Below are 27,969 nucleotides of genomic sequence, written 5' to 3'. Positions count from 1 at the left end.
TGAACCCAGTAATGAATACTATGTAAGTTATAACACCATAACATGATTTTAACAAATATTCTCAGACACAGTCGGAATTTTAATTTTCATGCTTTTAGGGTATTCAAAGGGTTTATTAGGGTGGTCCAGACCCAGTAGAATCCCACATGTTGAACTTTAGGTGTACTTCCACATTATGAAAAATTGGCAGTTGACAAAGACAAATTGGACAAGGTGTAGGTTTGCAACTGGGAGATCTAAGCAAAATAATTTGTGGAGTGGTTTTGAGAGTATCCTTAATCTTGGACAACAAAAGACATGCAGTGCCCATTTAACTTTTGTCACACTGATGACATCACATGGCATGACTTCTAATGACTGCACTCCCAATCAACCATGGCATCTTAATAAAAAATGCACAAAATGGCAACACCCTTTAGAAAACAAAATGGCGTCACAGTATTTACAAAATAAAATAACAAGTTCTGATCCACTCTGAAATTTTAATATTCATATAATCAAAAAATCAGATATCCTTTAAGAAAAATGTATTAAGCCCAGGAAAAATTAATGAAAAAAACAGACAAAGATAACATATGATGCAACTTTTCATAATTTGTAACGGCCGACCTCTTACCCAGCCAGCAGCTACACCTCCAAGACCTGTGGCCTGGATTATTTACTGAGAATGAATCTAACTATCAAGCCGTACCTCTAACAAAGTACACTTTTCCCCACAATCGACGGTGTAAATATAAACTCACAAAAGCAGATATGTAAAATTATACTGATTAAATGTATTCAATGAAACAACAAGACAAATGCACAAATAGAAAGAAACATATATAAATTTAAATATTCCTCCACCACATCAACAACGAGACATCACCATAAATAAATAAAACAAAACCCTCCCTTGCCCCTGTAACATATAACAAACAACACGAATAACAAGAAATGAATGATATACTGAATGATCGTGAACTTGAGTCTGGTTATAAAAACTGTCCTGAATACAGATGACTGAACTAGAGAAAAATGCGTTGTTTGATTTTCCCGGCAAATGGAGCAACCTCACCGTGATTCCTCGGCGTATGGTGGATGACAAATCGACCCCGGGGTCTCAGCAGATGAAGGATGAAAGATAGTCCGACAAAATGAAAAACAAACTGGTGCAAAGGCGCGATGTGAAACAACAGCAAGTAAGTTGATACGTGGTTGAAAACAAATGGTCTCCTTTCTCCTCTCCTCTCTCTTCTCCTCCTCTCTCCTCTCTGATTACTTAAATAGTCCTGTGACGGCTGTAATTGATTAATAATGATCAGGTGTTTTCCAGGTTTGAGGCTGTGGTCTTCTTCCATCATCCGTCCCCTTTTACGGGGACGACATTTACTGATACACACACATAAACAGCAAACGGGACAATGGAAACGAGACACACTCAGTACTGACATTTTACAACACTAACTATGTAGCCCCACTACAAACTTACACATGGGAAATCACATACAGGTATTCAGGTTGCCATCCAAATTTGCTCTAGACACTTTTGGGTTTATTCGCAATCTTGGGCAATCTGGAAATGCTGAACTTTAACTTTTATACCATTGCAATGGTGACATTACATCTTGTGCAATTCTGGTTGTCCACATATTACAAAAATGTGGTAGAAACCACAAGCAAAACCCCAGAAAATCATGATGCACACAAAAAAACAAAATGGTGTCATGAAAAGATGTAAAATATTTTAAGATTTACATTAAGATGTACCTTGAAAAACAGCTAGAAATAATTATATCTGAAAATTAATGTGAAAATAAAAATAAACTTATGTAATTAAAACAGGTTCTCCAAAAACAAAAAAACAGAATAAATACAAAATACAATGGAAAACTTCAGAACATTTTCAAAACAACTGAAATCATAACACAAAAAATAAAGCTCAGAGTCAGTTTTGGCCTGATGACCGTCTGTGAGCAGTTTTCATGTTCTGTCTATGTCCATCTTGGTTTACTGTAGATTCTTCAGCTTCCTCCCACATCTCAAACAGCTACATTAATGGCTGTTTCTAAACCTGGTAAGGCGTAGGTGTGAGCGGTGATGGACTGGCACATCCTCCAGGGTTGGGTCACATCTTGTGCCTAGATACTAAACCAAAGTAAGTGGGTTCAGATAATTAACAACACACAATATAACTACAACAGCATTGCCTACCCATCCATGTTGGTCTCCAATGTGTATTCTGGTTTATTCTGCAATGACATGCATATTAAGGTAATTGTCAAATCTAAATAGGCCCGGTGTGGAGGTTCACATAAATTTGTTCTATGATGGATTGTTGTTTCCAGAGTTGTTTTCTTTCTTGCACCCAGGCAGTGCAGGCACTAAAATTCTGTAATGGAAAAAAGCTGAAAATGGATGGGAGAATAAACATTTAAATATTTCATCTTCCTTCTCAACTGCATATGATTTTTTTAATGAATAACAGCAAAATTGAAGAAAATAAACATACTGATCTGTGAAAGAGGCCCACTTTGCATTGCTATTCCCTACATTATAATAAAAGCAACATTCAAATCTTTACGGTATTATTATTTAAAATGCCAGTTTTTCACAAATATATTAAATTACAAAATACATCTCAACATTTATAAAAACATTTCTCTTTCAGTTTCATGAAAAAGCTTGCTTTATTAAATACTCTCTCTAGCTTAGCACTTAGCCCTAATGAGTCATCATCAGCCAGCGAGGGTGGGCATCCATCGTCGGAGAAACACAACATGCATGTAGGCCAGCCACTGTAATAAACAGGCATGGTGGCAGCCTTTGGTAGCCTGCTTTAACACGTGCGCCATGCCTGTGTGAAGTGCGTCTCAGAACACCGGGATGGCAATAAACCTCCATGCTAACAAGCCTCACAAATCTAACAATTTGAAAAGATTGAAGTTAGCTTCTACACGCAACATTTCAGGCAGGAGCTGATCATTCATGCTGTTTCTCAGCCTTCTAACAGTATGTAGTGGAGAGAGAATGTAAAGGCTGTTTTGTAAACTGCAGGTAGTGCCCAGTTGGTGATCCTCTCAGGACATTAGGTGACATTGTTGGATTTATACTTGGGGTACCTGTCACTCTTCGGTGATTAAATTTTCATATTCAGAGGGCAGTTTCCAATCTTACAGGATGCCTGGTATCACTTATCCTGTTCTTTCTGTGCTTATTTATCTATAAGCTATTAAATGCTTTACATTAATTCATTTATTTTATTTCTAATGTGTTTATTCCAGTATTAGCTGTGCTACTTGTGTAAGATGGGTTAAAATATAAGTAATCAACATTGACCTCAGTGTTAACGTTTGCAGTGCACCATCTATTGGAATGTATTTTGTAATGCATGTAGTGATAAAAAGCATTGCAGTTATCATTTCAACAGATGGCATATCACAAACATTTGTGGCAATAAAATTCAGTACTAAAAATGTTTGTTATGTGCCATCTGTTGAAACGACAAATGCAGTGCATGTGCTCCATGTTACATTTGGTATGGGATTCGTAAAAAAGCAGTGTTAATGTTTGAGATGCGCCATCTGCTGGAATGACATGAAAACCAGATGGACATACAGATACACAACTTTTCCTTTTATTAGGATGGATAGAGTCAGTGTAGATTGGAGCCTACCCTAGCAGCAATGGGTATAAGTCAGGAAACAGTCCATCTGCGGCATTCTTACTTACATCACACCACCATTTAACATTCACATCTCTAAGGATATGGAAGACAATAAACACATCATGGGTAGGATTCAACATCTCCACATAGTCAGTTAGTAAGCTCTTCTTCCTTGGAGCTGTGCAGCTGCAGTGCTAACCACTATGTCAACATGCTGACCCAGAAGTTAAAACTTAGCAAGGCTGGGTATCTTTATTTTGAATGTTAATGTATTGTATAGCATTGCATATTCTATAACTTTTTAATATTTTGTTCCTATTCATTTTCAGCATGTTTAAAAAGTTGTCCATTTTCAATAAAAATGTGCTGGCACGAGTGGTGGAGAAAGAGAAGTTTCTATCTAAGCCAACATTTAAACCCGTGATAAGGCAGCCCAGATCCTGGAAAGCTGTGGTCGCTGTAGGTTTTCATTCCAACCCAATTCTAAATTAGAAGACAGTTGCCACTGTTAAGGAAGCATGTCATTTGGACATAAGAGTGTTCTTGCTCTCCACCTACTCTTACTGAGTCTTAGCAGTGTACATTACTTTGACAGACATCCATAAAGTGGAGATTTGATTTGGATGACAACACTGACTGTGCTTCGACGTGTCTGTGACACCATGTAGACCCCATGGAACTGTGAAGTGTAAGAAAAAAATAAATATAAGACAATATACAAGTAATAGCAAGTGTGTGTCATTTCTAATAATGCTAATGTCTAGATGTCTCTACATTTAGTGGATTTAGAAAGTATTCAGACTCCTTCACTTTCTGCACATTTTATTGTGTTTTAGATTTGATTTTAAGTGGCAACATTTACCATTTGTGCACCTCGATCAACACTTAATAACCCACAATGACAAAGTAAAGCAAATTCATTAATACTGAAATCTCGAACACATTACTAGAATCATATCTTAGACATTTCATTGAGATGTCAGATGCGTTCTGGTAGTACAATGCCCACTTTTTCAAATCTCTCTATTATAATAAAAAAATCTTGGGTGAAGACGTGATCTTCTCGGAAAGACACTTTGACGTCCCGCGAGAGACACTTTAATGTCCCATGAGACAAGGCAGTGAGACAAAAGGACAGACACTGTACAAGCTTTTAAATGATCGACATGCAGCACGACAAGCAGAACATGCAGCTCGGCAGCAGCAGCAGCAGCAAGCCAGCAGCTGATTCGGAAAGACACTTTGACGTCCCGCAAGACAAGGCAGTGAGACAAAAGGACAGCTGCTGTACAGGTTTTTAAATGATTGACGCAGCCAGCAGCTGATCCAACCGCATCTCCTTAGCATGCGTTCAGCCCCCCACTTCACAATGCGAGTGGCAGAGACACGAAGTGGCTGACATGTAGTGCGTCCCGGGAGGAGGAGAAGATGGTGGGCGAGTGAAGCGAGCAGGGGGCAAAGCCCCCTAGTACTGCATACTGACAATCTTGGTGAAAGCAATCCATAAAGATGCACTGGAGACAGAAAAGAAACTTGAAGCTCCATAGGAGGCACACAACCCAAACCCATCTGCCTTGACAGTGAACACCAGCATGTCCTTCAGCATGGCACTGGACAGTGAGCTGGAAGGTGTACCATATCTGATAAGACTACATAGCAGCGAGAATGAAAGGAAGTTCAAGCCAAAGAATTGGAGGGAGTTTACTACATGCCTAAAATAACAAGAAAGTTTAGTGAGCAGGCAGTAGGACTTCTAACATCATTAGACCAGGACCAGACAAGCATTTGAAAGATCAGGCTTTGAGATACCCCTGGAAAAAAGGTGGAAAACAAGTCATGGAGTCAGTCTCATTATTGTCAAGAGTTTAGAAGAAGGCACATCTTAAGGCTTTCCATAACTGCAATTGTGTCTGTCAAACTTAGAAAATGGAATTGTAATAGATTATAAAACCATCAAGCCAAAAGTCTCAGGGTATATAGTCAAAAAAAAAAGATTTCTTCTGGCTGGATTACCTTCTTTTATTAGTAGTATACTAGCACCGTCATGTGTATATATGCTTGTACATCTGACCAACACACAAGATGTTGCCAGTCTTTGGCTCCATAATATAAGATTCAACAGAAAACTCAGATCAGCTTACTGATGGCCATATCTCATCAATTAGTTAAAGGACAGATATTGTAGGTTTCCATTTATTTTAATCGGTTTCTACTTTGTTTTTTGTGTTTTAGCAAATCTGCATCTTTATATTATGTACTAATTCTGTATTTAGTAATTAGTATAATCTATACTTGTATTTTACTTGAGAATTGTTCGCAGCATTTTGTGCCTGCAGTCAGTGTAGAGCCCTATTAAAAAATAATAACGTATTGTATTGATGTACTCCACCCCTTTAACCGAGTCACTACCAAATGAGCAGACAAGACGTAATTTATTGTATTATTGTCTTTTTTATTCTACTATCATTCATTCAAATTTTCCATTACAAAATCATTAAAGCCATTGCATATCCTAGCAGCCAATGCCGGGTGGGGCACGACTTATTCAGGGGGTTTAGACTCATTTCAATCAGCATTGGCGCATACCAAGCCAGTTCAGGCTCACCAGTGAACTTAACCTGCATTGGAGCAGCCACACAGACACTGGGAATGGATGTGGACATCACACTGGGCTAGTAATCAACCCCAGGTCTCTCGAGTGAGGAGGCAATAACCATAACCAATGCAGCATGGTGCTAGACTTCTACCTTCTTGTTTACAATGAATCAAAAGTTAACGAAAAAAATTCTCTTTAAGTACTAGACTGCAGTTAATAAAATATGCATCTTAATTTTGATACTTGCTGCTTCATTAAGTAAAAGTACAGCTCATTGTTAATAATTAAGAAACTGTGTGCACATTAATGGGCTTTGAAACAGGTGCACTTTTTCATCATATAACATTTAAATTAGTTCTCAAAAATATTAGGTTAAAGAAAAAAACAAAATTAAACATTTAAATAAAGTTGGCTGTTTGACATAGTTATATAAAACACCAGCACTCTGCACTTTTCATGAATCTGTTAAATTATAAAATTGAATCACAGTAAATCTAATGCACAGCCTAGAAGGAATGGCTGACACAGGTAAGGTGTAAATCTCTTATTTTCACTCTCAGTAAGCAAGCTGCTAATGGGTTCTACAGATCATTATCATTGAAGAATTTTTTAGATGAAAAATAAAGATACATACTGTTTATATATATATATATATATATATATATATATATATATATATATATATATATATATATATATATATAGTATATAATTATTTATATACTGTATATAAAGTATATATATATATAGAATATATATGGCAACAGTGTGGTAAGTGCTGCTTCCTCACAGCTCCACAATCTGAATCCTGGCCCAGTCAATGTCTGTAAGGAGTTTACACTTTCTTGCTGTGTCTGTGTAGGTTTTTCTCCAGTACTTTCATTTTCCTCCCACACCTCAAAGATGTGCAATTTAGGTTAATTGGAGGCTCTAAATTGTCTCTGTATAAGCTGTGAAACCCTATAACACTAACATTTGGTTTAAGTAGGTTTCTAAAATTGTTGGATGAGTATACTCAGTATATAATAACAGGATTTTTTTTTTTTCCAAACCCGTATGCTACCCCTCTCCCTGAAATTGTGCTGACAAACGTTTACTCCTTAGCCCTCTAAGGAACCTGCAAACATAAATGATTTGCTCTGCTGATTTAAATGTACATTACTCAAGCCAGGGAAGCAATTATTGCTTTTTCAGTAGGAATGGTGACATTATTGCACTGCTCTTCTCATTGCTTCTCAGTTAAACTATATACTACATACTATATACTATATATCCAACTCCCTCACAGATTCAGTGCCCTCGTTTGAAATTACATGGCCAGATTTTGTCTTTGTGAAGTTTGCAAGTGTGGGTTTTCCTCTAGGTTGTCTCTTGTTGTTCCCACACGTCCTGTTAATAGCACAAATGCACTGAGTGGGCCTCACAATAAACTGTGGTACCCATTCAGGGTTGGGCCCTATCAAGCACCCGGATTGGATTGTGTGTGTGTTATGTATGTTTGTGGATGTATACACAAATGCAAATATGACAGAAGATTTTACTTGTGCAAAAATAGTTGTATCCATCTTTTCAAGCAACACTACCACTTGTATGGTATCCACCACACACACATATTTATGTTGATAGATAGATAGATAGATAGATAGATAGATAGATAGATAGATAGATAGATAGATAGATAGATAGATAGATAGATAGATAGATAGATAGATAGATAGATAGATAGATAGATAGATAGATAGATAGATAGATAGATAGATAGATAGATAGACAGACAGCATTTAGGAATCTGTGCTTCCATTTTTTTGTAATGCGACCCAGGCCAGAAGAAGCTCCATATACTTTTAAATTATTTAAAACTTTGTAATACATATTTAATACATTCATATAAATTAAGTTTACATTAGTTACCTATTTCTGTTTATAGTACGTGCCAGATTTGGTTTCCTGTTTGTGATACTGTAAGAGAATCTATTTAAAAATTGCAGAATGATTAATGGCATTTGATATGAAAGACACTAAATAAATACATATTAATGGAAAATACTTATAATGAAAACTAGCTTCATAAAATAATGATAGTTTTCAATATGAAAGGATCAATATAAGATTAAAATAGTAATATAAAAATGGAAGAGCAAATGCTTGCTATAGGAATGTTATCTGATATATTCAAAACAGAGCATACAATAAAATGGCACCATGGTTACTGCTGTATCCTGACAGTATTTTGACACAGTCACTACATTGATTTTCAATGTTCTCCCCATACTTGTGTGAGTTTTTTCCCTTGTGCTACATTTTTATTCCCAATGTTGTGTATGTTAGATGAATTGAGGGAATGTTGATGTGTGTGTAGGTGTCCTGGGATGGAGCGACACCCTGTCCAAGGTTGGCTTCTGCTTTGCATCCTTTGTTCCCAGAATAGGCTCTGTTTCCCCAAGCACTGAAGTGGATTAAGTAGGGTTTGAAGATGAGTGGATAACATGATGTAGATGCTATGTATCCTGATAATTATGCAATTTATTTACAGTATCATTTGTGCATGGTTCCCCAGAAGTTTATTTTGGGCTAGGGTCTGGGTTTTTACATTAAATCCACGCTTCCTGGGAATTGTCTCATCTTTCACATGTACAGTATGTGCTTTGGATAATTTGTGTTTGTTCATATATCTGTGGGTGGGTGAATGCCTTAACATCAAGTAGATTTCCATGAAAAGTGAATGTTTGGTGTTTGAGAGCATCACAGGGGATCAGCTATGGCATGTGGATGTCTTTTTTTTCTTTTATTGCAATTCATCTACCTACAGAGTATGGGTCCATCTCCTTTTCTTATCCCATAGTTCCACAAAGGTCCCACTTGAATGGTGCAGAGGTCTCCTATTTAAGTTGTGCTCTGTTTAAGTTGAGTTTGTGATAAACAGATAAGAGATTCCAGTTCACTGCACAGCCCAGATCACGTGCTTACCTTGTCATCTCAAGTTCAGGCTGGTCTCTCTGGGAGGGAGCAAACAGAGTTCACAGCAAAAGAAACACACAAGAACACATTGGCCAGTGTAGATAAAGCTCAACTGTGAAACGAAGAGCTGTGACAAAAAAAAAGGACACAGTATTTAATGCAGGGAAAGGTTGATTTCTTATGATGAAAAACAGGCATTACTCACACACTGGGAGAATTGGTAACACAGCGACAGTAATTTCTTTGCCATTATGATATACTTGCCAAGTTACTACACAGTCTGTGTCATTTAGAGTAGAAAGATCAAGTACGTAACAGAGAAAAATATGGCTACAGCCAAGGTAAAGCTACTAGTGTACACCTTACATAATTTATTTATTGCTCCATTTTCCAGAATAGGGAACCTGAGCCTATCTCTGGAGCATTTGGCCTAAGTCAGGAAACAATCCTTTGCTGAATACTAGCCAATCACATGACATGCTCACACTTGCTCATATCAGGCCAATGCAAAGCAACCAATAAAACTGAACACACATTTTTGTGCTAAAGGATGAATCTGGAAAAAGCCACTGAATCCATGCAGACTGTGTTTTTCTCCATTTAATAAAATAGTATATACTATATATTGTGATAGTGAGCCATACTTACCAGAAAACAAGAATGTATTTTAAAACTACAATGTCCACCTAGCACCTGTCAAAACACAGAATAATCTAAAAACATGATCTGTGAAAATGGATGGATAAATACTATGAAAACACTGTCTGCCAAGTAATAGATTAATAAAACAAACCCCAACTTCTTGTGTCTAGCTATACAGGTTTGAACCTCTGTCTGTCTAGTGAGGTGGCTCACCTACCTCCCTTTCTTCAAAGTACTGCTACGAAAACCTTTCTCAGCTTATCTCGCCTCCTCTTTCTCTGTCTCTTCCTTTTTCTCTGTTGACCATGGTCCCTTTGGCTTCCCAGTGATCTTTCTCTTCACCTGTCTTCCCCATCTGGTTTTGAACCTCACTGAAGTGTTACCTCTGGTCAAACCCAGAATAACTTCCAGGACTGGTACTACTCCTGGTGTTTATGCACACCTAAACCTTGCATAGTCCTCAAAGGGATGATTCTCCACAACAGAGGGCCAACACAATCCAATTCTTTCCAGCCAGGGACAGAATGAGAGAGAATTTGTTAGGCCTCCTTAATCTTTCTCCTTAATCAGGCTATCTGGTCTCAGCCTCTATAGCTTAGGGATTTTATGTGGCCCTCTACTGGAACAGAAGATTTCTGTCCCCTTTCCATTCCTCTGTAGACTCTGTTTCTCCAAACAAAAGGCTAGACATAGCCAGCCCTTGCTAAGTTGCGTACCATCTAAAGTCCTGGGCAGTTATTCTCCTGTCCTTCAAACTAGTGGCCTCCAAACTTATCATTAGATGTTTCAGTTTTGGGGCATCTCATCTCGTCTTACTGGCTTTTATTGGTTTTATGCAATCTGTCCTTTTTCTCTCTCTCTTTTTGAAGGTTCCTGCCAAGCTTCACCCAACCTTTTGTCATCCAAGTGCCAGTCATGCTTCTGAGTGCTTCTTGCAAACTTGTCAACCATTCACAGTTTTAAATAGTAGATTCAAGAAAAGTCACTGTTCAGTAGAAAAGTGGTTCAAAAGCAGGTCACATAGCATTCACTAAGACAAAAAGAAAAGCTTAGCTGTCTGCTGAGGCCGAGTTATTACAGATTTTGTATCCTGTAGATTGAATAGGCTGACTCACCTGCTTGCACAACTGAAAACACCGTGCCGGAAGCTCCCTCTTCATCATTAATTTTCTCCTCACAGTATTCCCTACTAGTCAAGCCTTTGCCCCATGTCTCCTGTCATGTCAAAGTATTTCTGATACATGTGTCGATTATTTAATGGTCTGGGTGCCCTTGACAGTAATTGGGCCACCTGCCCTGAGATATAAACAGATGGGTGTCACATGTACCATGCATGACTCCTTTGCTGCCCTGTCTTGACTTGGAGGAGTACCACTGGCCATGTGTGACTCTCTTACAGCTTCTTGCTTATTCTGGCCCCCTCAGATATTTCTTTACAGACCATTCTGCCAGCAGCCATACAGCCATACTACCCATATAGCAGAACAGGTAATCCAATTGAAGGTAAGTTTGTTTTGGCCCAGTCAGTAAATGAATGAGAGATCTTCGAGGAAAAGCTTGTGTTTGCTGCTGTAAGAGATGTTGGTGAAGCTGCTGGAGGCACTTACCCTGTGGTCTGCGTGTGAATCCCAATGTCCCAATGCAGTGATGGAGACACTGTGCTGTAAAAATGGTGACGTCCGTCAGATGAGACATAAAACCAAGGTCCTGGATCTCTGCTGTCATAAAAGAATCTTGGGAATCTTTCAAAAAGAGCAGAATGTTTCCCAATGTCCTGGCTAAATTGCCAACCATGGCTTGGCCATTCTGGCCCTCTAATCATTCTCTCTGCCTTATTAGTTATCTCTCTCTCCCCCTCTCTCTCACACCCCTTAACCACCTAATAGCTAGTGTGAGGTGAGCGTAATGATGTTAGAAAGGCTGCCATCAAATCATCTAAGATAAGCAACTCATTGATGGTGGTTGAAGTGTTTCCATAAAGTCTTTGAGTAGGTTGCAACAGTGCTATATAAATGTAATTCATTCATATTATCTTTAATAATGAGAGGGTTTTCCACTACCTGGCAGACATGCAAACTTACTCACACTGACACTTGGTGGAATTCTCCAGCACTGGTTCTTCTTGAAAGGTACTGCCCTAGGCTGGCCCAACTGCTATCTTTTGCTATGTCCATGTCTGTTTTGCCTATTGTAAGCCTTTTTGCAAGTGAACCTCTAGTCACAATACAGTGAACATCTTGATCTATGTGTTTCTGTGTGGGTCTGAGAATGTGTGCATGTGCCCCATTTTGTAAAGCACACTCCATCATCCAGCACGTACAGACTACTTGCACACAATCAGGTGACGCAAATCAAAGCAAACAGACAAACTGAATGAGATAGCTGGGTCCTTTTTTGTCTATTAACGCTTTAAAGTTCCCACCAGTTCTAGATTTCCTTCCAGACTATAGCCCTTACCATGAAAGCATTGTCCAAGTTGTGTTTACAGAGTACGTCCATTTTAAAGCCAGTCAGCATTATTAAGGTTCAACACCTCCTCTTATTATGCTATCTCATTTAAAGGACAGAAAGAACCTTAGACAACTGGATGAAATTCCAAACAACAAACAGAAAAGAAGCTCCAGTTGGCCCTGGAAAGAGCTAAGTATCTTCAAACTGTTCTATAATGAGTCTTAAGTCCAGGAGTTAAATATTTAGGTGTGCCTGCATATTTCCTGCATCCAGTCTTGAATGGACAGGTGAACCTTTTAGGACTGGTTCCTGACTTTTCTCCAGTGCTACCAGGATAGGCTCCTTGACCCTCAATTTGTTTAGGTGGGTTTGAGTACTTTATGTTATATGTAATCAGGTAAAGGTCACTAAATCTTTCTATATTCCCCTCATGCTGGCATTAATAGGCCTTCACTGTTCCTTCTAATGCAACTCACTGCCTGTTCCACTAACAGAGAATGGACACTTAGGTGTTCCTTGGCTTTCCCACTCAACACTGCCATGCTGACAGTGCATCTGCAAACTGGTGCAATTTACTTGATGGCCCCACACTTAGCAATTATCAAGAAATTGAAACGCCCACATTGCTCAGGCCTACAAGGTGAAATTTATCCTATTAAAAGCTTTTGAATGGTCACTGTCGTTAGATAAAAGTGGGCGGCAGGAGTTTGAAAACCTGTTAACCTTCATCTTAGGTGCATAATGCTTTTTATAGCGTTCAGTGTTTTAAAATGTTATTTTCAATATGAAAGTGTGAGGGGGAGAGGATTTTATTGAAGCAGTTGTTAAAATGATGCATTATATAACACGGCTGATTTATTAAATCCCACTCTGCTCATATAAAAGAGTCACAAATGCCAAGAAAGGTTAGGCCCCCTGTATTGTTTTTCACGACTAAAGTTATTGCCATCATTTGCCTGCTCAGAAAGCCCCACGTTTAATCAGCCTGTAATCACGGCTAGTCAAACTGTGTCAGCGGTGTCCTTTCCACTTCCTGCCCCAGTTCAGCCAGCATTAGATAGCACAGGCCTTCTCATAAGAAGGCCATTGAGACAAATAAAAGTATCGCTGCCACTCCACAAGTGTGTTTAAATTAAAAGAAATATACATTTTTTTTACTGTTTCATTTTTTGGCTAGCTTAGCAGGAAGGAGAGAGTGTGTGAATGTGTATGTCAGCATGCCCTGCCATGGATTAGCCACCCACACACATTTGGCTTCTGCCATAATGTTGCCAGGTTTGGCTCTGAATCTCCACAACTCTGTGGTGAAAAGTTTCATCCAAGAAAAGGGTGAATTAAGAGATTTTAATGTTCGAAGCAGTCAGCCCAAAGAAGTCTTTTCCCATCTATTTCTATATTCTGCTTTGTTTTGTCTCTCAGACCCGTTTTACAATGAATCACTGTGAGCAAAAAATAATCACATTTGCTCGGCCAAAGCTGAAGTTTAAGATTCCACCTCACATTCTAGTAATATCATCATCCTGTATTTTCTCATACATCTCTATCATATACAGTATACGTTGTGAACGATTGAGGTCTCCGTGACCCCTTGAACCCTCTGATCAGACGTCAGACACCAGATAAAAATCCAATTATTATTTATTGTATAATAATAATGTGCACCAAGCACCCTACACTCCACAATACTCATAAATAAATCAATAATCAATACAAAAACCAATCCTCCTCTCCCAGACGCGTTGCCACCCTTCCACCCAGCTCAGCTCGACATCTGGGATTTCCCATAGTCCTTTTATACACCCTGACCCGGAGGTGCCTCTGTTCCAATACCCACAAGTCCGTATTCCTTCCGGGTCAGGGTAAACAGTTCTTTTCTTCACCCCGGGAGTACGACGTTTCTTCCGGTCACGTGACTGTGACGCACTCCTGGGTTGTATACAGGGCACGCAAGAGCCCACTAGCCCCCCTACAGCGACTCCCGGTGGTCCCCAAGGTATCCAGCAGGGCTGTGTATATAAACTACAAAGTCCATGAGGCCCTGCTGGAACTCGGGGCACCATCATGCTGTCTGGAGGGCTCCTCCTAGCGGCATGGGTGTGGCGACCAGAGTCTGTAGCCGGTCGTCCATCACAACGTATATATTTATTATGAAGGGCGCTGACCAGGACTTCCACAGCTTGAAAGGACAGGGGGAGATAGTGTTTTTTCCCCCAGGACATTAGATGGCAGCCCCTCTGGGTTGCAGCATCGCCACAGATTCCCACAAGGCATCATAGGACTCTGTTGGGTTCCGTAGCCTTGGGAACACCAGGATTACCTCTCAGGATAACATAAAAGGAGCCTCCAGCTATAGCTGGCTAGTTTTTCAAAACGCTTCACCATATTTGCCTGGCAAATTTCTACTGGCAAGTTGTTCCAGATTTTAGGTGTATAACAGCAGAAGGCTGCCTCACGACTTATTTTAAGTTTAGCTCTTGGAATTATAAGCAGACACTCTTTTGAAGATCTAAGGTTTCGATTTAGAGTGTAAGGTGAAAGGCATTCCGAAATATAGAATGGAGTGAGATTATTTAAAGCTTTGTAAACCATAAGCAGTATTTTAAAGTCAAAAGAATGAGTTGGTAAAAAGGAACACTAATGGAGGTGTACTATTTGTGGAGAAGTGTGATTAAAGGATAGCAGTAAAGAGGAGGTTTAAGGATTTCTGTGCTTAACCTTATTTTTCAGACGCTGTTTTTTCTCCTCTGGTTTATTGTTATACCATTTGCATATGCCTTTCCTGGCAAACACATTGAAGGATGACCATTTCCACCCATCTCTCAACAACTCTACAGTGTGCATCGCTTCATGGCTCTGAAAACTAAAAAGCAGTCAGGATGAGGAATAGCAATGCTACCACATCTATTTAAAGTGTGGTATAAAAATGGGATGCAAACCCTGCTCACACACGAGGTACAGAATAAACCTGTATGACTAGTCCAGTTCCAATTGTAAATTCTCAAGGGTAACCTCCAATATCTAACACTCCTGACTGAAATCAGCTTCCAGCACCTCAGCTAATGGGGGTACAAAGGAAATGAAGCCCACCTGCAAAAACAGTCTGTATTGACCATGCAAATTATTAAAACATCTTACCTGCAAAAATATACTTTTCAAGAGTAATCTGATAATGTAAGAAATTTAGGATTATGTACTTTTGCATGCAGGTGCTTGACATAAATATGCCAGCTATAATTAGTGTAGCTCAGCGTTTCTCAACCTTTAAGTATTTGCAACCTGAATTTTCATAACAGTTTTAATCGTGCCCCCCCCCAATGTTTTTTCGAAAGGAACCCACTAATACCAATTTGTTCTTTTTTAATTAATGATATATCATAGATGTATATTTTATTATACCTACTTAACTTTTATCGAAATTTATCTAACTCTATATTTATTTTTCTAGTATCAGAATGTAGTTTAAGTTAATTTGTTTTGGTTTCAATAGATATATTTTTCATATTTTCGATTCTTGTTTTCATTTTTTTACATCTTCGCGCCCCCCCTTTTTGTTACTTCGCGCCCCACAGTTTGAGAACCACTGCTGTAGCTTTATTTTTAATTTAGTTAGACAAATTGCCCTAGTGTGTGCTTGGTGTGTGGGTGTGTTTGTGTGTATACTGTGGTGGGTTGGCACCCTGCCTGGGATTGGTTCCTGCCTTGTGCCCTGTGTTGGCTGGGATTGGCTCCAGCAGACCCTGTGTTCGGATTCAGCGGGTTGGAAAATGGATGGATGGAAGTTAAGACATTTGAAAAATATTAAAATGTTCTTACCATTTAGTAATCATTGTCGTAGCATGCAATCCACTTCTGTTTATTATTACTGTGATTTTTATACTTGTATTTAGTGGTATCAAGTGTTAATTCCCACATCCCAAGGAAATACACATTAGGTAAAATGGCCACTGTAAATAATCTCCGAATTAGTATTTGTGCCCTGTGACGGACTGCCACCCTACCCACAGCCTGTCCCTTTCTTGGCAAGCTGTAAGATACGGGGCTCTTGGGGTGCCTGAGACTCCCTAATTAGCCATTATGACCTCCTGAAACTTAATCTGTCTGCATGATGAAACAGCACATCAAGTCAAAATGCATTTGTCTCATAAAAAGTGGCTGTTCTGCACAATGCTATTCAGAAGTACAATGTGTCTTAGCTATTGCTTGCAGATTGCATATCCATGGATGATGTGATTCTACTTAAGACATGCATATCATAATATCATCCTCCATAGGTACTATATTGCATATTCCATAGTACCAGAACAAAATTTTTATGTTCAACTAACTCTGGAGCACTAAAGGGATCCCCTGATTACAATCGGTTATTTCACACAGTAGGGATTGGTGTTGACTTTCACAACACTGAACTGGATCAAGTAGATTAAATGCATACAGTCGACAGGTGGATCCTGCACACAGATATGATTATGTCTCACCCTGCTCGTCAAATCTAATATGGGCTCAAGGCTGATTATATTAGTTATTTACATTTGTTTGTTTAAGATTAGCTAATGTTACAAGCTTCAGAGTCTTGAATAATCCCAACAATGCTGTCAGGTGGTGGAGGGATTTACTGTCAAACCCCATCTAGTAATAAGGCAAACACAAGATCTTTATAAAATAAAAGATGTATTCTTACAAAAATGCCCTGAACAAAAAGAATGCACTATGGTGCACAAAGGGCAAAAAGGAATTCCTTGAAAGGGCAAAGGCAATCCAAGGCAAATCACAAATCCAAGGAATAGTCAAATGCTGTGCACAGAGCTCAAAAATCCAGTAATTTCATAATAAGCACATAAAATCATAACACCAAGAAAGCTCACGACTCCCAAGCACATTCAAATGAACCGCAGGGGACTGTGGGTTGTCACCTCCTTTATAGGGCTGAGGGCAGTCCCTTGCAGTGATGGACAAGGACACTTCTGAACATAAATGGACATAAAGAAATTAAAAAATCAATACTGTCAATATACAATATGAACAAAATTAGCATCAAACAGCATTTGAACCCCAGCCAGAGGGAAACCTGGCTGAAATACAACAGCTAAAGCCTTTGTTGAAAGTGATTTGGAAATGACAATTTTGCTGTTACTTACACATTAATTTTGATATATCAACAGAAGGATATTTTTGGTCAAAGGAATTTAATTTAGGTGCTAGTGAAACGTTGCCTTCTGCCTCCCATCTTGAGCTTAATAAGCCCAAAGCATGTTTCCATATTAGAATGAGCCCAAAATACATCCAGGGTCAAGGGCTCCTCATAACAAGCAGATGCCGCCTTGCTACTGGGACTTCTTTTTGGCTGTCTGACATCTCTCTGTCAGTCTTAAAGCAACAGATGGGGATTCCCGTTTCAGAAGATAGTACAAAAGGCATTGAGGGAACTGGGTTTCAAAAGGCAAGCAAAACACAGTGTCATTGCCACATTCTGTAAGGACCCAAATCCATATTAATTCTAATCAGCATTTTATAGTAACAATAATAATAATTCATTACATTTATATAGCGCTTTTCTCAGTACTCAAAGCACTATCCACACAGGGAGGAACCGGGAAGCGAACCCACAATCTTCCACAGTCTCCTTACTGCAAAGCAGCAGCACTACCACTGTGCCACCAAGAAGAACAAGTAGAAATGCTTTGTTACTATGCTTGAGTATGTTTTGAGAATATTTCTGCTTGGGTATAAAATTTTCTGTCTGCTTTCACTTTTGCTTCAGAACATTTTTAAATGCAAATGCCAACTTTTATTCTCATTCATTTTGCTAGTCTCATTCATTACTGCAATATTAAACTTTAAAACAAAGAACTGTGCAGATCCACACAATGTTTTACTCAGTCAATAGGGTACTGGCCTCTCCCGCTTTAGGAAAATGCACATACAGTATATGAAGAAACTGGGGACATATTTAAATGCACACTTTGAAAAAGGTTTGGGGTAGCCACCCTGTATACTTGAACTGCAAATGCAGAAAACAACACAATGAGTAATCTTAAGAGACTGAGTCCAGAACAGAACTGAAAGCAATAGAGAGGGTAAGGCGGTTTAATAGGTCAGGAAGAGGCGTTTCGGTTGGGTTGCATCCAGAAGTGACATCAGGCTGGAGGTTGTTTGTGGAGCCTGGAGAGGAACTGGAAGTAGTGTGAAGTTGGTTTTCCCTCTGTAGAGGATGGAGAAAAAGTGTAAGTGCACACTACCAACCCTTGATCTGGCATAACAACATATTTAATCAAGCCCATAGACTGACTTTGATGTTCATGTACAACTGCTAGTGCTGACACCCATCATCAAGTAGATGTTGTTGCAGACAGAGTACTTACGGGCATTCAAGATCATGCACGGCATTATAAGATCTCTCCATTGCTTTTTGGGTGTCCAAGAAAGATGTAAAATGCCACCATCTGAGTGGGTAAACACTATCACCTGGCACATGTAATGACATGTTTGCTGATTCAATGAATAGTGCAGAACATATGAAAAACTGATACCTTACCAACAAGCCAGCCACCATGTACAGTACCTGGTAGAGCTAATCTGCCTCAAAATAAATGAATCATGGGTTGAACCAGGCCAATAATTCATGAAGTCTTTGCCTCATCTTGGCATCACATTCATTTGTGTGTGAATGGAATGAAACAGCTTATGGTTAATAAAAGCAGTTTCATTCTCGTTAGATGCTCTTACTGTGATATGAGTGCAGTAAAGTACTATGCTTATGTCAGGAGAACTGGACACTGCTGAAAATTGTCTTTTATGTTGGCAAAAATATGTTTATGTATGTTGTGGACTCAGCCCCAGACACAGACAGGAGGACATGTTTTAAATCACCACACGTTTATTTACAAGTCCTAATATTTACAATAATAAAGTGCCACACAACCCCAAACTCCCCCAAAGTCCAGGCCTCACATTCTTGCCTTGTCTCTTCAGGCCGCCTCCACTCCTCGCCTTCCAGCTTCGTCCTTCTTCTACCCGACTCAAGCCCTGAATGAAGGGAGGCAATCTTCCATCGACACGCCCCAATGTGGAGGAAGTGCCAGCTGCATCCCCGGAAGCACTCTGGGTGTCCCTGCTCCTCTTCCCCCCAGCACTTCCGGGTGTGGCGAAAGTGCTGAGGTCCAGGGCTTCCAAGGCATCAGGGCGCCCCCTGGCAGTGACCACGGGCCCCTACAGGGTCAAGCTTCAGAGCTCTGTACCTGTGGTCCCCATAACAACCAGGTTGGTCGCCCCCACGTGATCTGAGGTGGGCATAAGCCCTCTTCTGGTCTACCTGGTCACCCAGCCACCTGCGACACTGTGTACCCACATCATACAAAAATTGGATGCAGCGCCTCCTTAGTCAGCTAATGACTACCTCACTAGCAAGCATGACAGATTGAAGCTTGGCTGAGATATTCCTGATCTGTCGGCAAGTTCCCCAAGAAGTGACAACAGGTATCCAATATAAACTGCCAAAAATCAAAAAAGTTTGTCAATCCAAATACAGAGCATTAAAAGGGAACTTAAATACAGTCTGTACATCTTATTCAACACTTTTGAGGTGTAATATGTTTGCCATGTCAATGCATATTATAATAACAACTCAGTGATACAAATTATTATATGCGTGAGTTATCACTTAGCTGGTTTGGCTACATTTCTCTATTTTATCATGGGTGCCGTCATTTTCCAGTTTCTCTGAAATCTTGCTTATGTGTGGGTCAGATTTGACATAAATATACACAGGCTTCTGCATCAAGTTTTCTTTTGTAAATCCTGACATTTGCGTGGAAATTTCTGTACACACATTTTGAGTCTCTTTTTGTGATTTTGGTGCAAGTTTTATAAATGAGGCCCCTGGTGCCTGGGAAAGGGTCTGCTCAATTCATTTTAAAGATTAATTATAAAGAAGCAATGAACATACCTTAACATCTAGGATGTGACCCATCATATCAGCTCAGATAAGATGCTCTCTTCTATTAAAATGCTAATCACTCACTTGTGACTCTTGTATGATTGCCTAAGATTGATAGACATCAGCTTTACATCCTTTCACTACAGGTGGGGTGTCCAAGGACTAAGTGATGGTTGCCATGAGTGAATTTTTTTTAAGAGACCTTGGGTCACAATCATATCCAAAATTTACTTTTTCCTTTTAATCAGGTCATGTTTCAGCAGGTAGCCCTGTGATTTGACTCTGGGTCGATTCTCAGCTGTGGGCCTTTCTTTCTTCTAACAGCCTAATAGCAAGCAGTTAGCTAGCACAGTGACTCTGAATTGGCATTAGCAAGAAGGGCCTTGTGTATTCTGGTATCTACAAAGCTGAGTCCCACCGAGAAAAGTCGGGTAAAGAAAAGGTCTATTTATATGGATGTTTTTCATTGTTTACTTTTTGTGTACTGTGAAAAAAATCTTTAACTTCAAATATTTATTTGACCTAAAGTGATTGTTAGCTTTTGAGCTGCAATTACAGAATAAATTCAAAAAGCAGGAGGGCATCCCTGTTTGTATTACAGGCTTGAAGCCTGTGGATTTTGGTTGTTATCAATGATAGATACACTTATCAGATACAATGAGTGGATTAGTCCAAGTTATCAAGATGTCCAACTTGTGCATAATTGGATAAAAATCTTGATTAGCTGCGCCAAGGTCAAGAATGAATTAAATCTGCCAAGGTTTCCATGTTCACAAATAAGTGGCTGCACTGCCCTCTGCTGTAAAGCTTACAGCTTAGCATCTTGAAATGAAGTCCCACTGCCCTGGCTGCTATTCACACTGACCCCCAACCTTTTCTTTTCTAATTCACAGATCTCACAAACAGCCCGGTTGGCCAGTTCACCTTCCGGCCTCTGCCCCCTCCACCACCACCCCCCCATGGATGTACATGCAGTCGCTCGGCTGCTCAGACGTTGGAATCCATGCAGAGAAACACACTGCCTTCACGCAGCCAAGCCAGCCCAGCCACTGTGGAGACTCCAGCCAGCGGGCAGCAAGACAGCATGCAGCTTCACAACAGCTGGGTCCTCAACAGCAACATCCCTCTGGAGACGAGGTGAGTAAAAGAAAGGCGGCACTTCTGGGGGTCACACTTCAAATTAATTTGTTAGTACTGAGTTATGTGATGGTAAATTATTAATAAAGTTAGCCCATTTTCTTGAAGTATACATATTATAACTTAATCACAGATTGAATTATCTGACTATACTCTATAACACTTTGTTTTAAAAGCATGCCATTTTTCATTCAATCTTTTTTCTCTATAGCACCAGCATAATGGACACTTACTGTATTAAAGAAAATACTTTTGGAAAGCATTCAGAACAAGTAGCACATGACATTGTTGGAACCTGCAAGCTTCTACCATTTGGCTTTGAATTCTTATCCTGGCCTTTAGGGACACCTCTTCAGAAAGCCCAATAGGCTGAACGTTTCACACTCCTTGCCTTTGGGGGAACACTATTGCTGGTGATTTTCATTACCAACGACTTTTAAATAGAGATCTTTATCATCCTTTAATTGAAATTCACACACTTTCCAGATTTGCTAATAACAAGCAGGTTATAAAATGTGCACATAGTGCAGTGGTGTCATTGTTTGGACTCTTGAGGCTTTAGTCCCTGGTCCCGAGCATCTAAGGCCTGTCACTTGAGAAGACCCCCCACAAAGGCACACACACACTCTCATGGTCTGTAGATCTTCAAGAGACCAGTCCCCTTGTCCCGTTATGTTTTCTGACATGCATGGATGAATTACGGAAATCTCCCATGTGGGAACCCCTATCCTCTTTAACTAGCGACAATAACAGTGAGGGACAAAGCCCATAATAAGTACTAATCCTATAGAGATATCATGTTTGATAATTAAATAATTTTAATAATAGGCACATCCAAAAATATCACTGATAACAGAATATAATTTTAGTGTTAGAAGAATATATATAAAATACATGTTTTTTAATAGCATTTTACAATATTTATTAGTTAAAGACAAAGCCCAAAACAGGCTTGCAGTGGTAATTAAAACATTTATTGATATAAGACTCCAACTCAGGTGATGTAGAATTGAGCATTAGAACAATTTACAGAAGAGGGTCTTCTAGAAAAAGCATTCACAAACTTTTTTAAGTCAAGGCCCCCCAAACCTTAATAAACCATCTGGTCTTGGCCCCCACTAATATAAACACAATGCTGCGAAGCAGAGCATGATCTTGGGTTCTTGGTTACTGCTAACAGTAGTGACACAGCAGGATTTTGGATATTAGTAGACCAGTTAGTCAAAGTAAATACTCAACTAAAGCAGAATATTGACACACATGTGATCAAATGTTGTGTGATATCTCTTGGCTAGGGGCTCTCAACCTCCTGTCCTTGTCCTACACCCTCCAGAAATTGAATGTTTCAAAATACCACAGTGTGTTTGGTCTTCTTAAGAACAAACAACTCAAGGTGATGATTCTGCAATCCCCCTTCCCTAATATTGCATTTTGGGATTTTAACAAATGATTACTGATAGGTCTTTGTGTGGGTTTGTGTCTATTGATTTTTCTTATGTACACCAAATATGCTTTCATATTTTTTCATGTAAGAACAGTAGTGTGGCTTGATATGGAATTAAAAAGAGAAAGCATCAAGTTTCCATACTTTTAGTTTATAAAAACTACACGGTTGCATGTGATGATCAAAAGAAGTATTCACAGGTTACATAATACTTCAGGTTTTTAAAACAGTGAAATAACGCATTGTCAATGTGCAGGGTGAGTCTGCTTCTTGACCACACAGTTCACTTTTTAGGTTAGTAAACACTAAAATGAAGTGTACGAGGGCAATCCCAAAAGTAAGGTCTCCTATTTTTTTAGAAATACAAACAACCGTTTATTTTCTATAATATTTACATCATTTTAAAGGTTAAAGAATTATTTATTTTTCTACATAATCGCCATTTCGGTCGATGCATTTTGTAGACGCTGTGGTAGTTTTAGAATGCCCATGTCATACCAGCTCGCAGCCATGTCCTTCAGGAAGCGTTGAACCTCATCTTTCACCTCTTCGTCGGAGCAGAATCGCCTTCTGGACAAATGTTCTTTCAACTTAGGGAACAGATGGTAGTCACTGGGTGCAGAGAGCATCCAGAGTGATCCGCCGATCTTTACGCATGTTTTCCTCAACCTTCACGGTCTCCCGCTCCTTTGTTCGTCGTGAATTTCAGTACGACCGGCTGTAAGCTCTCTACACCACTTGTGAACGTTTTTGACATCCATGCACGACTGTCCATACACTTCCGTCAATTGGCGATGAATTTCAACCGGTTTAACGCCTTTTGTGTTCAAAAATCGAATAATTGTGCGAACTTTGCACTTGGCAGTAGCGTTCAACGGGAGCTCCATTTTCAAGGGCTACCAAGCCAAGATTGAGCATCCCAGTGAAGCCGCGCATGCTTGTTTGGGAGTGGAGGAAGCACCAATCACAACAGTGTGGCCAACAGCAGTACGAACAGTTTCTCTACGTCCCCACCGCTTTGGAGACCTTACTTTTGGGATTGCCATCATATCTATATATATAAAATCCCTATGTGCGTCCAGGTGTCCGTGTGTGCGTGTCTTCTGGTGAAGTGCGCATGCGCGGGGCGATGTGTGATATTACTGTCAGAGAAAGTTAGAGGCGTTTTACGGAAATATAAATCAGTATTACTGCGAGAGGAAATTAAAGGTACACTATACAGTGACGCATATTACAGCCACATACAAGCCAGTATTACTGTCAGAGGAGATTAAAGGCATATTACCGACGTGCACGCCTGTATTACCGCCAGAGAAAATTAAAGGTATATTACGGACGTACAAGCCAGTGGACGTACAAGACGGTATCCTTCAATAAGGGCCTCAAAAGGGCAACCTCAATTGGGCTCAGCGAATAAATGCGTGCGTAAAGAAAGATCTGGACCTTTGTTGCTCTTCACATATTCCAGAGCCATTTGAACTAAATTATCTACGAACGCCTTTATTCGCTGAGCTCAATTGAGGTCGCCGTTTTGAAGCTCGCCTTTTTGTGCACGCCCTTATTGAATAGAGCCGTACAAGACAGTATTACTGTCACAGAAAATTAAAGACACACAATACACGGTGGCAGCCCACGAAGAACGGTCAGCTCAGCAAGTAAACATCAACAAAAGAGAGGCTGAAAGAAAGAAAAATACGACCAACAAAAAGAATGAGGTCAAAGTCCCTTGCCATTTAATATAGACTGTTCCTACTAATGTTTATGCACTACTGTTCTAGAGCCCGTTATTGTAACGGGCTAAATGACTAGTTATTAATAACTGATAACATTCATCTGTTACTCCTCATTGCACATTTGTCTGCATTAGTCTGACAATTTCTACAACTATTATAAAAATGATGGTACACTGAAAACATTTACCAAAAGTAAAAATATTGTAAAGTTAGCAGATTGGACCTGAAACAGACACACACACACTATGCAAACACCTCATTGGGGAGTGCAGGGGGTGAGAAAGATACCTGTCACCTGTTAAGGGTGCTCCTTTTTTGCAAATATACCTCGGTTTTGATGTGTGGCAGTCTCAGTTCTGGCATGGGTTGACTCAAAGAATTGGATGAGCGAGAGGATGGGGTTACACCGGACCCCATGTAAGCAAGGCAACTTCACATTGGGACATGTGGTGAACACAGAAGAGGAAAACGAGGTGGGGTTGGTGAGATGGCAGCACTGTAAATGGGGATTGGTGGGATTGAAGTGAAGCTGAGAGTGAGCACAGGGGTCCAGCCACTGTGTTTCTTTAAGGGGCATTTTTTTGCAGGTTTGTTTTGTTTTTGTTTTGTGTTTGGTTCCTCACATATCTCCTGAGAACTGCTCACATATTTCATAGGTTGTAAACCTGTAACTCTAGTCAATATACAGTGGCTTTGTTGATATAGGACTACTTTAAAGGATCAATTGAAACACATTTTGAGTTATCCTTATTTTAAAAAAAAACATTTATTCATTTAAAGACAATCCTCAAAATTTGACTTAATTTTTTTTTTTTTTGAACATCAACCTCTGATGGGCTGCCATGATCCCCAAATGCAGCATTGCAGTCCCCTGAACAGCTACAGCCCACAGAATAAAAACCCCTGTTCTGGAACACTAGAACAAGTTTGACACAAAGAAGCCATCCCACCCAATGAAGCTTACTAATCCTATCCACCTAATTTCACAAAAAACACCAAGTCGAGATCTGAAAGTCCCTAAATCCTACTCTTTACCAAACTACTTGGAAGCCTATTCCACCTGTCTATGGTTCTTTGCCTGAAGAAAAACTGTCTAACATTGGTGCAAAATCTTCTCTTAATAAATTTTCAACCATTCCCCATATTCCAACCATCATGTTCTTGATGCAGAATTTATTTTAAGGTACCAGCTGGGATCTTCTGTACTAATTCCTGTCATAATTTTAAATCCTTCAATCATGACATCTCCTAATGTCCATTTGCCATCTCCCTCAGTCTCTTCTTGTAGCTCATACCTCTCAGTCTAAGAAACATCCTAGTCACTCTTCTCCAGACTTTCTCTAGTGCTGTTGTGTCTTTTTTTGTAGTCTGGAGACCAAAACTGAACACAGTACTGCTGGTGAGGCCTCACTAGTGCCTTATATAATTTAAGCATAACTTCCCTTTACTTGTACTCCACACATTGTGATATAACATGTACAGATTGGACCCATTGATATATTATTGTAAAATTCTTTACATTTTATCTAGTACTTTTACATCTTCTTTATAATATGATGAACAAAACTTTACACGGCACTCCACTCAGTAGTTATTTTGTTATATAACTTAAGCATAACCTTCCTTGGCTTGTTCTCCACACATTGTGATATGTTATGTAAAAGTTGCATTTATTAATATATTATTGTTAACTGTTGGTGGTAGAAGGTCTATGTCTAATTTTAGTTCACATTCCTTAAACATAACGTTTTTGAAAGAAGAACCTGATGGAAAGGAATGTTGGTTGCATTTTACTGTATTGGATAATATGTTATTGTAACGCTTTGACAGAATTCAGTACAGTTGGTGGTGGAGCCAGCAGGGTGGGCAGAAGGCTGCCTGCCCTGGAACCGATCCTCTACAACTGAAACACAACAGACCCCTAAGACCTTCCCCATGAAAACCATCCACCCCCAACCTAAACATCATGTGGGAAATTCCATGTCAAATCATTACACTTTTGGATCTCATCGTTACAAATTTTTAACAAAACTTGGCATGCTGATTTGGTCATATGAGTAACTCATGGAACTGAAATTGCACATGTCTTAGATCGATATTTAAGGGAGATTTAAGCTAACAAAGTTTGAACTTATTGTCAGGGGATTATGACTTTGACTGTCCCTAAATATAAGTTGCACAGAAATGGTTCCCATATTGTTTCAAAGCTCTTTTCCAACTCTATATTTTGCTACACCCAAAATGAAAATTTACCATTTTATGAGTGATTATAATATTAAAAATTGACTAGCGAAAAAAAACTATATTTTAAAATTGATCATGTTTTACTAAATCTAGCTTAAAACGTCATGAACATCTCCAGAAAAATTTTCTTTGGTTTTTGCAGTGTAATATTACATTTACATAGAATACATGTTTTTCATTGGCTTACATAGATGAGCTTTGAAAACTCTTTGATCCATTTATAGATAAGTGGGTTCTTGTTTTTCTTGCTTGCATTTTTTTTTCACTGTTATGGTTATAAGAACCATTTAACTAACCTGGTATGACTTCACACAGTAGGAGAAGTAAATTGGTGCATGGAAGCTGCTCAGGAATTTCCAGCTATGCAAGAGACTCTGCTGACATTTCAGTAACTTGTATTAGGGATCAGTTTTGCTTTCAGGAATGTCCATTGGAAGAATAATAGAGGAAAATAAATAAGATGTACAAGTTGAAATAACCTTTGTTAAGGTAACTTTGAAGTAGTAAATCTACTATATAAAAGCGGTCGGGATTGTCCTTCCGTCCCGTGAGAGCTACGCAGGTGCGGAGTTTCACGCACGCCCCGTCCATTTTGCAATGCACGATGGGATTTGTAGTTTCGTTTTTCCAGGTAAAAGATGATTTTCTACTCCAGACTGTGCGATATATTTACTATATAAAAGCGGTCGGGATTGTCCTTCCGTCCCGTGAGTGCAAAGCATAGCGGTATTCTGCTTATCACAGAATTACTACTTGCGGCTTGCGGTACGAAGCGACGCGATGTGAGCAGAGTTCTGGTGCTCCCATCATTCCCTTGCTTTTGTGCACGATGCGCTGGAAAAATAGACAAAATTATGTCTCTGGAAATAATTAATGTTGATGGAGTACAAATGTCTCACCGCGTAGTAAATATCAGGGGAGATGGTGCTTGCTTATTCTCATCTATAGCTTATTTAGTGCATGAAACTCCGTCTTTAGCGGTACAGATTCGGGCTGAGATTGTACGACTTTGGACAGGCACTCGAGGGGATAAAAAACTTAGGTTTTCGGGAGATGTTATGAATGGGCACTTTGATGTTCTCATTCCCTACACTTACATGCCTGATGTACACATGAAGCGCACACAAATTGAGGATAAAAGTCGGTCGCCTTAAAAGGCGGGTGAGCCTAGTTATTCATTAATTG

General features: G+C 39.4%; 1 protein-coding gene across 1 annotated transcript in view; it reads left to right on the top strand.

The window, feature by feature from the left end:
* Positions 1-27,969, top strand: part of tenm1 (teneurin transmembrane protein 1) — a 900,581-nt gene that overhangs the window by 446,888 nt on the left and 425,724 nt on the right. Inside the window, 1 exon segment of the mRNA XM_051935222.1 lies at positions 21,120-21,363. Within this exon segment, the coding sequence (XP_051791182.1) occupies positions 21,120-21,363 (244 nt within the window).

Source organism: Erpetoichthys calabaricus, chromosome 12 (genome assembly GCF_900747795.2).
Source record: "Erpetoichthys calabaricus chromosome 12, fErpCal1.3, whole genome shotgun sequence".
In the NCBI taxonomy this organism is placed as follows: domain Eukaryota; kingdom Metazoa; phylum Chordata; class Cladistia; order Polypteriformes; family Polypteridae; genus Erpetoichthys; species Erpetoichthys calabaricus.
Note: the sequence above shows the minus strand (reverse complement) of the source record. Positions and strands in the feature narration are given on the sequence as shown.